At 48.1% G+C, this 12,170-nt stretch overlaps 2 protein-coding genes across 2 annotated transcripts; one reads left to right on the top strand and one right to left on the bottom strand.

Annotated features, from left to right (window-relative positions):
* Positions 1-2,781: 2,781 nt before the first annotated feature.
* Positions 2,782-4,789, top strand: ARB1 (ABC transporter ATP-binding protein; the record flags this gene model as incomplete). The annotated part of the gene is made up of 3 exons (XM_031153687.1): positions 2,782-3,417; positions 3,468-4,609; positions 4,663-4,789. The coding sequence occupies 3 exons, from the start codon at positions 2,782-2,784 to the stop codon at positions 4,787-4,789; spliced, it is 1,905 nt and encodes a 634-aa protein (XP_031001381.1).
* A 2,742-nt stretch (positions 4,790-7,531) lies between these two features.
* Positions 7,532-8,955, bottom strand: LHYA1_G008768 (uncharacterized protein; the record flags this gene model as incomplete). The annotated part of the gene is made up of 3 exons (XM_031153686.1): positions 7,532-7,924; positions 8,351-8,676; positions 8,733-8,955. The coding sequence occupies 3 exons, from the start codon at positions 8,953-8,955 to the stop codon at positions 7,532-7,534; spliced, it is 942 nt and encodes a 313-aa protein (XP_031001382.1).
* Between the last annotated feature and the right edge of the window lie 3,215 nt (positions 8,956-12,170).

Genomic DNA, 12,170 nt, shown 5'->3' with positions numbered 1-12,170 from the left:
ATCCTCCCTTCCCACTCCTCCACCCTTGATCCCCATCTCCTCACTTACTCACCCGTCCGCTTCTCCCCGTCGCGCCGCAATATCTCCTGCATCCCAAACTCCACCTCCCGTTCCCGCACCAGACGGTCCACTTCCCCGTCCTTATCCCTCGCTGAAGATGCGGCTTCCTCGTCGTGGTACACTGGAGCGGATGGAATTGCTGTTCTGCTACTGTGGTTGGGGGGGGGGGGGGGGGGAGAGGCGGTAGCGGCGCCGGGTTGCAGTTTGTGGGTTTTCGATGAGGGCGAGTTGGGATTGGAAGGCGGGGTGGTGGTGGTGGTGGTGGGACATGATGGAGAGCTACGGGTTGAGTGGGTGGTTGGATGGTTGTTTTTGTTTAGTAGAGTGAGGATGGGGAAATGTGTTGTGAGGGGGTTTGTTGTTGTGCAATGGAATGGAAGGGCGTGATTCTAAGGCATTGACCAATTTTGAAGTTCTTTGTTCTTGTTATTGTCATACTCATTTGGGTCAATGGCAGAAAAGAGAAAAGGGGCGGTCTCGTTGAATGATTGATCTTATACCGCTTAAAACATGGAATTCAAAGTACCTAAGTTTCTAGTCTACTCTCACTCGTGAATGTGAACCCATTCACCATGATCCTCGGAGTTATCCTCACTCTCAATCTGAACTTCACTAGTGTCTACTACATCCCATTCCCGTACAATATCGGCCTTGTTCTGCTTTTCCCCCTCTAGTTTTGGTGTTCGTGGGTAAGGTGTGCGGCCAAAGACGGTGGAGAATCTGCTGAAGAAGCCAGCAGGTTTGTCTGCAAGCCCAGCGCCGTTCTCGGAGCTGAGCATTGATAGCCATGCTTCCCTGTCTTTCTGTTTGTATTCTGGATCTGTATCGAACAAGATGGTCCTCTCACTTCGAGATAAGTTTAATCTCTCACCCATCGACATATCTCGTAAAGTTCGAGGAGGCTTGGTAGTGTTGAGCTGTTGTGGGGCTGCAGAGTTGCGTGTAGTCTGCCCCTGATTGTTCTCCGAACTTAGCGAAATGGTCTCCATGACCTCGTCAGTGACAGGAGTCCGAGAAGAGACCTCGCCACATTTCGGGGGCGACTTCAACTCGTTTCCTCGCTCCAACTTCTGCATCCGGGCCTGCACCATCTTCACCATACCTTGTTCTCTTTCCAAGCCCAGACTCACCGAGACGCTAGAACTACTTTCCTTTTCAAGACATCTGGGGCAGTGATCTCGGACGTTGACCTCTTTGCTAACGTCTGCCATGTTGTGGCAGCGGGTTCGGTGGGAGGTATTGCTGCAGAGGCCGACGTGTGTGATTTTGGGCTTGGACAGGAAAAGCTTGTGTGTGCAAGTGTAGATTTGCATGGTGAAGTAGCATTTCTTGGTGAAGTCGGGAGCGATTGGAAGCGGGCGCTGGGTATTCATGTTGGTGTTCGCTGGTGTATAATGTTTGCTTCGGTAGATTTGAAGTTTTTCATGTGCCGTGGGCCTGTACTCTCGACGTGGCATAGATGCTGTTTCGATGTGTTTCCAAGATGTTGAGCAGTAGTGATACCGATGAAGAGTATGGTAAGGTTGAAGGAAAGTGATGGTATTACTAACTTTGAGGATAAAGCAGATATCTGGCAAAGAGGAGTAGAGATGCTCGTATTTGTACACATCAAGAGCACTCGCTTGTGAATCAATAGAGTCATGACTGTGAGATTTTTTGTGAATCGATCTGTATTCGACACATCCAACGAGTTGTGCTTTGTAGCTTATGACACAAACACCGTGCTCGATAGAAAGTGATTCGAACGAAGAATAGTCTTTGTTTGTCAACAGAGCAAGACTCGTAGACATCGAAACGGGTTTCATAATCAAGGACGTCTCAGTGCTGACCGATACGAAGGAAGAAGCATTGTAGCTATGGATAATCATCTGACAAGACTTGATTAAACTTCAACACTTTTACACGAATGCATTGGACTTGCATATCGCATGGGCTGGCTTGCCTCGCTTAGGCCAAAAAAGGGCTTGTTAGAAGACAAAGGCTTGCAGGAATTAGCATACGAGTATAGGTCCAGCTAATACAAAAAGCAATAATAAGCATGGAGTACTAGAAGAAATTTAAACTAGCAGAGAATGGAGATAAAGCAGGGCTACCTCTTAGAGTATGTTTCAAGGTAGGCTGAACAGTAGAATTGCAAATGCCTTGTTTGCATAGGTCTAGTCTAGTCATGCTTTGCGATAATTGGGGTGTAGGTAAATCGAGGATATGAGTTGGAGACCTTCATGAGATATCTACCTCGGTAGCTAAGGATACTACGAAGTTCGCGGAATATCAACGGCATACCTGGCTGGACATGTAGTTCTCATGCTGACTTTTATCTCTTCGGGTTCTGGCCCTCCCCCTCTTCTTTTAGCGCCCCACTTCGCCTCCTAACTTGATGTTTACATCACGTGATGGCCTACGTCAGAAGCGAGGTTTTCTTCACAAAAAGATGCCAAAAGTTTTGAACTCAGACGGGAAAATAGGTATTTTGTATTACATTCTTACATTCTCATCAGCTAGATGAGGCCCCATTATTCCTGCTAGTTTATATGTAACAACGGCTGTTCGCGCATTTTTAAAGTGAAAGAAAAAGGGTCAGCAATTCTTGGTATGGCGCTAAAACCCCCACCAAAGATATTAGATTTTTATCCCCGCTATTTTCGATAGGAAAGCCTTGTCCACAACTATCCCTCCCTCCCTCCTCCAACACAACCAGAAATACATTATCCTTCTGACAAAATGGTTTCTGCATCAAAAGCTGCTCGCGATGCCAAGAGAGCCGCCGATGGCAAGGTTCCCAAGAAGACTGTCGCCTCTCGATCCAAGGCGGGGTCGAAAACCGCTTCAGGCGCCTCCTCGGTCGCCGGTGACGATACCCCCCCTCTTCTCGACGCCGATGGAAATCCTCTCCCCGAAAGTGAACAGCCTGCAGCTGCAAAGAGGCAGGATGAAGTGAAGAGACTGGCGGACCAGATGGACAAGCACGGTCTCTCTGATCGTGTTACAACTGGTGTTCTCAGCTCCCTCAAGCAGAGCCGAGATGTCAAGATCACTTCTTGCTCCTTGGTCTTCCACGGCCGAGTCCTCATCAGCGATACCACTCTCGAACTCACCTACGGCCGCCGATACGGTCTCCTCGGTGAGAACGGTTGCGGCAAATCTACCCTCTTGAAGGCTATCGATAAGCGCGAGTATCCTGTACCAGAACACGTCGACATCTACTTACTCAACGAGGGTGCTCCTCCAAGCGAGTTGGGCGCCTTGGAATGGGTCGTCAAAGAGGCCGAGAACGAGATGGAGAGACTCGATAGACAAGCGGAACAGATTCTGGAGGATGATGGACCAGAGTCCCCCGTCTTGATGGATATCTACGAGGTATATTTTTGCACCCCTCATATTTTATATATAATGCTAATACTTTCTAGCGCATGGAAACCATGGACCCTTCTACTTTCGCCACCCGTGCTTCCCTTATTCTCACCGGTCTCGGATTCAACAAGAAGACAATCACAAAGAAGACCAAGGACATGTCTGGAGGATGGCGTATGCGTGTGGCCTTGGCAAAGGCTCTCTTCGTCAAGCCCTCTCTTCTCCTTCTCGATGACCCCACAGCACATTTGGATCTCGAAGCTTGCGTGTGGTTGGAAGAATACCTCAAGAAATGGGACCGTACCCTAGTTCTCGTTTCCCATTCTATGGATTTCCTTAACGGTGTCTGCTCGAACATGATCGATATGCGTCAAAAGCAACTCATCTACTATGGTGGTAACTACGATTCATACTCGAAGACTCGTTCTGAGCAGGAGGTAAACCAAATGAAAGCTTACCAGAAGCAACAAGATGAAATTGTTCACATCAAGAAATTCATCGCTTCCGCCGGTACCTATGCCAATTTGGTTAGGCAAGCAAAGTCTCGACAAAAGATTTTGGACAAGATGGAGGCAGATGGTTTCATTCAAAAGGTTGATGAGGACCGTGTCTTCACCTTTAGATTCGCCGATGTCGAGAAGCTTCCTCCTCCAGTTCTGTCCTTTGACGACGTTACCTTTTCCTACTCCGGTAACACCAAGGATGATCTGTATAGACATCTCGACCTTGGTGTTGATATGGACTCCCGAACAGCCTTGGTTGGACCCAACGGTGTTGGAAAGTCTACCCTTCTCCGCCTCATGACCGGCAAGCTGTCGCCCACTGGAGGACAGGTTTCTCGCCACACCCACTTGAAGATGGGTGTCTACAGTCAACATTCTTCTGAGCAGTTGGATTTGACAAAGTCAGCTCTCGACTTCGTCCGTGACAAGTATTCCGATAAGTCCCAGGATTACCAATACTGGAGACAACAGCTTGGCAAGTATGGTCTCAGTGGAGAGTCCCAGACTGCTTTGATGGGCACCCTTTCCGAAGGTCAAAAATCCAGAATTGTGTTTGCTCTCTTGGCTATCGATGCCCCCAACATGTTGTTGTTGGATGAGCCTACCAACGGCTTGGATATCCCCACGATCGACTCTTTGGCAGACGCCATCAATGCATTCACTGGCGGTGTTGTTGTCGTTTCTCACGATTTCAGGTACGTAACCCACAATAGTTCCTTTCCTTAAATCAAATGCTAATGCGATATAGATTGCTTGACAAGATTGCAAAGGACATTATGGTGTGTGAGCATCAATCAATCCATCGATGGGATGGAACGATTGGAGAGTACAAGGATCATCTCAGGAAGAAGATGATGGCGGCTGGTGCAGTCTAGGATATCTAGAAGAGAGCAGCTGAACAAAAAGTTGATGGGGGCAATTTTGGGTTGCGAAGGTTGCCAGATACCATCATGATTGCGTTGGATGCGCAGAAGCCCTAGGGTTACAATCAAATCAAGGGTCAAGGGCATCCCTAGCATTGCTGCATGGTGGATCACGGCAAGTGGGATAGAAAGTTTGTCTTTTAGAGGCGTTGTCGTTAATTGAATTATTGATATAAATCATTCGGCAATTATCCAAGATTGTAAATCTGCACGTAGTTTGTGAAGATATATCGTCTCCCAACGATCAATTTGTTATTAAATGCCAAATTATTACATGTGTTCCGGTTCATTCATGAATCCATCAATCGTCTAAAAAGTGTTGAATTCCGTGCTCGTTGGAAGAACAAGCTCTACAAGAAGTTAAGATATTCATTGATGAATACTAGTCTTTCATTTTCCTAAAGAATGTGGTTTATCTACAAGACTTGTCAGAGCTGTACTGCGGCAACAACTCGCTAAATCGCACCTCCTTTACTGCGGGTGAATTTCTTAAGGTCTATTCTTTTATCAATCAGCATAAATAGACCTGTGAATTTATACCAAACCACATCATATCATCAATCTTCCGGCTCCTAACCAGACACATTAGGTTCCTCAACTACACCGTCCATCCATGGCTGACTGGCTGCGCCCCGTATTCGCGCGCAAGACGCCCAATTTGAGCGCACTGCCATACGCAGAACGTCAAGCCACTCCATCGATCGATGAGAGCGTGGAGGGAGATGAGGTTGCTGTCACGCCTGTCACAAAGATGCGTTCCACGTCGAGAGTTTCTTCCATCATGGGTGGCTTCCGCCCCAACAGTCCATCTGTCGCTATGCCCGATGTTTTCCAAGGCATCAAAGATCCTGAAAGTACCTATCACAGGCCCAATAGCGACCAGGAAAGTTACACTCCTTACCTATGTCTTTGCCTTGGTGATACTTCTCACGCCACGGGCATCTTCGGCCAAGGTAGAATGCTAACTATCAGGTCCTTTACAGATGGCAGAGACTCTTCAGGTCATCATGATGAACCAAAGTACTATGGACTCGTTGCCAATCGAATACAACGCTTGTATTTTGCACGTCCTGGAGGCTTACTACGACATGCGACAACTACTCAATGCACAGCAAGACACCATTGAAGAGCTGAAACAGAGCCACACGAAAAACGTCAACGATTTTGAAGCGCTAGCTACTAGGTGGGAGTTGAAAGAGGGAGACTACAAAACTGAGCTGAAGAAGCTTGAAGTTTTGCTCTCCAAGACCCAGGGGGGGATGGAAGAAGTGGCTTTGGCACGCTCAAAAAGCCGAATCCACGGTTCTCAGAGAGCATCAGATGAAATTGGGCGCGGCATCAACACTATTAAACAGAGGCATAGACCAAGTAATTCGGAGAACGAAACCGAGGATACAATGATACACATCCCGGACTCCCCAACAGTAGGGAGACGACGATATTTGAGAAGCAAAGGATCCAGCTTTACACAACCGCAACCAGAAGATATGGGAGGATACGGTGGGGATTTAGGGTACGGCTCGACCTTCGAGTCGTCAACATCAGGATCCAACTCCAGCGCTTGTGCGGTAGAAGGAGGGCCAACAGCAGGCGCTACTCTTGGGCTTGGCATTGCAATAGAGATGCCTCTCCTCAAAGTCCCAGAACCACCGGCCGGTGAAGTAGGAAGCACACGAGGCATGGGCTTCTCATTCAAACCAGGAGATGATGAAGATCTACTGGCACAAGGCGAGGCTAGGGAAGTTGCCAAGAGACACGATTTGGAAAAGCACATTCGACAACGACGACATACCGTTCACAACCAGCAAGCCGAACCACCACCCATCAACGCAGGAGAAACGCAGCGAAGACCCAAAGTCCGCTCCTTTATATCTGAGCTAAAGTCGAGAACACCTACAACATTATCCCCGTTACCGTTCCTACACAGGCCAAACGATCTACTTATGCGAGGCGATTCGACTAGTAGTGTAGTAACCGCCGTCCGCGACGGTTCAGTTGGGAACAGCAGTGTTCTCGGATCTCAGCCTGAACGTCCGGGCCTTGATCGCCATGCTAGTAGCAGCGAGGCAGTCACAGCCGCCGCCCGTGCTATAGCAGCTAGCAACAAGAAATCAACGGCCCGAGACCAGAGGCAGAACAGGTCGGAGCCGCTGGTCCAGAGAATGGTCAGTCGGGAGAGCTCGGTTAATGGGAAGGGCAGGTTGACACCCACAGCCGCGACCACCACGTCAACTGCGGCATCGGGTAGCAACTCAGACGAAAAAACTCAAAAGAGACATGAAAAGAGACTGGCTACTCTTTGAATTTGACAACTTGATGAGAGTTGATGAGGCTATTGGGAATTAGCTTTTATGAACGGGAACATATTGCTAGTATGAAGCAGAGAGAGACAAACTGGCTTTATAACATATTCGCACAATACAACGAACAATATCCACCAGACCAACTACGCGTGCTAATTACCGCATATTGAACATCATATGCTGAGACCGAAACACGCCAAAATCCTAGGCCTGCTTCTTCCGTAGCTATATTAGAAACTCATAAACTACGTATACCTGCGCTGCTAAGTAAAACACAACGTCGTTATATATCCGAGCGCCCGAATAAAGATCAAAGTAAACAAACCCTGCACACGCCAGCATATTCACACACGTTTTCCAATACGTAAAGCGACCTTCTTACTCGAGTACACTATTTCCTAAACATCCGCATAAATCTCGACCGCGGCTTCACAGGCTCTTGATAAGGCTGCAGCGGATAATAAGTCGTAACAGGGAATCCCGCCCCATCGAAACCGCCAGTCTCGTACACAATAGGCGGTCTAGTCCACTTGTGTTCGGGGATCTCTCCTAGCTTCGTACTGTCGGACGCGAAGGACATGATGGATTTTCTGGTCTCGCGACGTGAGAGATGAGGAGGATGAGGTGGTGATATGGGATAGGGGCCGGAGGGGTAGGTCAAGAGAGTCTGCGGTGCGGGGAGGGGTGCTTTGGGGGGTACGGCTGCTGCTTTGCGCTTGGTTTCTGTTGTGCGGGGGGATTTTGAGTCTGAAGAGCGGTTTTTGTTGGATTTGGGACGGACCCACTATTGTGATGGGAGTCAGCTGTCTTGATAGGATATGGATTAAGGTGGGTGGAAGATAAGTAGATAATGGCGTCGAGGATACATAGAAATTAGACGGTCGCTGATTGCAGGATATAGAATGATGTTGGTGTTGAGCAGGAAATTAAGGAGATCTGAAGAGACTACACTTCAAGACACTACGGTATCCCCCCAAGAGCGGCCTACTTGAAATCACTTATGATGCCTCGAAAATACTTCCTCACCCCACCTCTCCTCAATCACACTCTTTCATGTGAGAGGGTTAAGTTGGGTTAGTAGGTAGGCTTAGAGTCTCATGATCAACACTTCTGAGTAGCTGATCGAAGTGGAGCAAGCGTTCTAACATGATACCCCGCAGACTACAGGACAAGTACTAGAGAAGACAGAACCATGATAAAATATGCTCACCCCATTCCGCGTGACAGAAACATCAGGAGAATTTTTAGTTCGAGTATGCTGAACCGTGGATTTCTTCGTCTTGTATCGATGACCATTTCTACTATGTCGGGTATCCGAGGATTGCTTCCCTGGAGCCAACGCCAATGATGAACTTGACAAACGCTTCGATAATTGATCAAAGGTTTGTATTGTTTCATTCCGGGTAGTGTTTGATAGGTTTAACAGGACCTGGTAATCGGAAGACGTACTGCCAACTTTTGTGAATCTTTCAATGATGGACAAAAAACCAGTGCTCAGCCGAGTAAGAATCCTGGATATCGATGAATGGGCTTCTGCTGTGGAATTGTCAGTGATGGGCCCGATGGAAGGTTTGTTCACGAGATCTATCTACCATCACCCGCAGCAAAACCAGCTCCAAAACGAGCTAGATCTCGACTGTATATTTTTTTGACCTCCGCATGGTTCTTTTTCAGCGACCTGCTTAGGTGGGCCTCGGGAGTTTTCTTCGAAGAAGCTTGATCCTTAGGACGCCTTTTCTTTTGTGCTTTGATTATCGAAAGCCCCTTTTCAAGAGCTTCCAGGAGTGATGAGACAGCATCGTGGAATTCGCTCATGTTTCTGATCAAGACCATGTAACTCGATGGAAGCTCGGAAGAGTGGTTGCGGAGACGGCTTTGGCATTTGGTTTGGACGGGACGGGGACTCAGGAACGAAGCACCATGTTCCCACTAGAGACTGCACACAACTTTGTTCGCCTTGCTGGCCGACGAAGGCTTCTGTAGCTCAAAAGGAGGAATGGGGCATCATATGGAGAGCTGTTGCTGGTATTATATTTGAGTATGGCTCGAGCATGAACACCGGTGATGTCTAGACTCTTTAGAAGGGCGGTTTTAAGCGCCCTCGAAGAAAGACCGGATTGGCTATTGCATTATAAGTTAGATGCAGCTGCAGCCAGACGCCAATAGAACCAGCAACCATCAAAGTTGTCTGAAAGAGTCATGCTGTGTTGCTTTGATTTGCTACCTTTGGTGGACAGCATTGTCCTGTCGTCTACCTGAGGTATCTCGGTATGTAGCTAATGAGTGATATGGCACGTGATAATTACAGACCGGAAGTCTTTAGTTTCGGCCAAAAGTAAAAGGCATCTGTAATGTAGTTTCAGTACTTGTATATTCTGTCAAGTATTCATGTACGGTACATAAGAAAGATACCCCTGGTATTCGAGCGAAAGAATAAAGTCACGTGAGACACGCAATTGTGTATCCTGAAGGCGGAACTTTGCAGTCCGCATGAGGGGCTGAAAAGAAAAAGATGCTCGCTGCATGTGCAAGCTGCCGATTCCTGTCTGACCTTTCAAAAATTCGACGAAACGTGGGGGTACCCCGTTCCTGTCATCCTTCCAATCATTCGCTTCTCTCGCTCTCATGGTTGCGCTTGGGCTTGACACCGACACCCTACCTTATCTGGGCGTTGCGATTTGCGGCGCTGGGAAAACATTGATTTGCTCGTGCCTAGGCTATCGATGGTACAATACCGCATTATAAATGCCGCGACTTTACTTGTACCTCACCTGCTGAAGATGCTAGATGCTAGCATAATTATTAGGTTCCGGATACCTCAGTTTTCCAGCAATACCGGCACCTTATAACACTCTATAAAGTACCTAACTTTCTGCCCGGCCCGGGTAAACTTCTATTCTTCCGCGCTTAAGAGTCTACCAAACGAAGCAAGGTAAGGCCAGGTCATAACCTTCTCGACATGCTCCAATGAATATCAAAGTTTCGCGGGGCGTTTCATTATGGTATAGTAATTGGCTCAAGACTTTGCCCAACACCTACGGCAAGTTCCACTCCCATCAAACTTCTATCAGTGCAGCGAAGCATGTGAGAAGGGCCATCTGTTGATTTGCACGTTGCGTGATTCGCAGGGAAGATTAGCAAAGCTACTGTATGTTGCTACCCTTGTTTTGATTGGCGAGGAATAGATGGAATAGAGTTTCGTCTGCAACGGACATATGCCGAGATACGATACACTAGATGCTTTTGCTCCAAAAGTCGGGATGGCCTAGGTACAGAGATATGTGGACCGATTTGGAATACCGGTGTACCAGCCGGCTGATGGTGCCTTCGTAGTTTATAAGCGTCTTGACTTTCGTCCTACTCGAGCACCTAGTGATATGCTTTATCTACCGAGTATCTCATGCCGAAACGTGAATGCTCCATACACAAGATATGAAGCTATCTCACCCAGCACAACCACGTCTAAAAATGGCGCCACCTTCCCTGGTAGAGATTTTGCTTCTGCAGATTCCTGCAGGAGTTTGATATCAATTCATCCAGATTAGGCATTGACAGGCCTGTTTTCGGTAAGGCCGCACGTAATGAAAATGTCTATACACGTTTTGGGACTGAGTGAACGGCATCGCAGATACGATCAAATAGGTAGATGAATACTTTATTATCAACGAACATCTAATGATGAAGGAAGTTCTAACAGGAATTCATACTTTGTTTGCATGCGGTTACGGAGTACCTGACCTGACACTCGTGGCACGTTGGTGCCGAGCCGTGGTGTATTAGACTTCTGATAAGTAAGTAGTACTTGTACCGGTAGTCTTATCTTGAGATATGATTTTCAGAAGTTTGATATATATCTTGGCGCTCTGCAGCTGGCAGTGTGGCAGGTTTTGACTTCTTGTAGCACCGTGGAGGCCATGATATAAGTGATCTTTGATATCTGAACAAAGGTTTCGAAAGAAGTAAGGTAGTGTTAGTAGCAACCGGCTCCAGCTTCCGCTACGTCGAAGCTTGGAGCGGCTCGCCCCGCGTTGAGCTGGCTCTATAGTGGCTAGTGTGGCACGCGGCGGATACAGTGGGATTTCAGAGTACTTGTGGGGGGTTTTCTCCACCAACTCGTTTTCTTTGGTGGACAACGGCCAGCGTAGACTCCCCGGGAAAAGCGTTCCTAAAGAAAAGGGGGAGATGGCTCATATCCGTATGGGGTATCCGTTTGGGGGTATACTGTACAAATCGCACCGTGATCCTTCCGCCAGCCCGAACAATGGTAATGAAGTACCGGTACTCGAGTATTAAGAACTCAAATGTCGGCCATGGAGCACACCAGTAGGATAGGTAGAATATACAACGTGATTATTGCGTCTCGTATAAGTGGGAGCTCTTCTGTTCCACTTGAACTACTCCGTACAGCACAAGTACCGTAGCGCCATACGGAGGTACAGGTTTGCATTCCTGACGTTGGAGGTGCAGTGTTGCCCCAGCGCAAGCCCGAGAACGGACCCTGCACTTTTGGGTTGCATTTTGGCAATCGCAATCGCAGTGGCAGTGGGAACTGTGGGATTATTGGAGCACCAGGAGTGGCAGTGGTGGCACGAGCAGCGAGCAAGCACCTTGCACCGCACCAGGAACTTGTGCTTGACTGTACCCTTGCACGCTTGTGGGCCTCTGCTTCGTCTGCTTATCTCTGCCCACCCACGCTCCTCACCACAACCCACCCGGGGCCTTTGCTTTTGCGGACAGGGTACTGATAAACTTGCAGTCACTTCAGGTTATTATTAAACGCTTCCACAATCCCGCTCCCTCTGCACGCCATGGACTACCAGTCGCTGTCGTCAAAACAAACGCTGCTTCCAAGTCCATCCAGGAACGGACACGCCGACTGCATCTACAAGGAGGCTTGCCAACCTGAAATCCACTTAATCGACTTGTGAATGCCCATGCTACTTACTTATAATCTTCCAATCCCGGAACATCTATGCGCGACGCACTTACCACGACTGCAAAGTTGACGACGCCGCTAAAGCTCTGCGAGT

This window comes from Lachnellula hyalina (genome assembly GCF_007821495.1).
Source record: "Lachnellula hyalina strain CBS 185.66 chromosome Unknown contig00250, whole genome shotgun sequence".
NCBI classification, from domain to species: domain Eukaryota; kingdom Fungi; phylum Ascomycota; class Leotiomycetes; order Helotiales; family Lachnaceae; genus Lachnellula; species Lachnellula hyalina.
The sequence above is the reverse complement of the archived record's forward strand: the minus strand, read 5'-3'. Positions and strand labels throughout refer to the sequence as shown.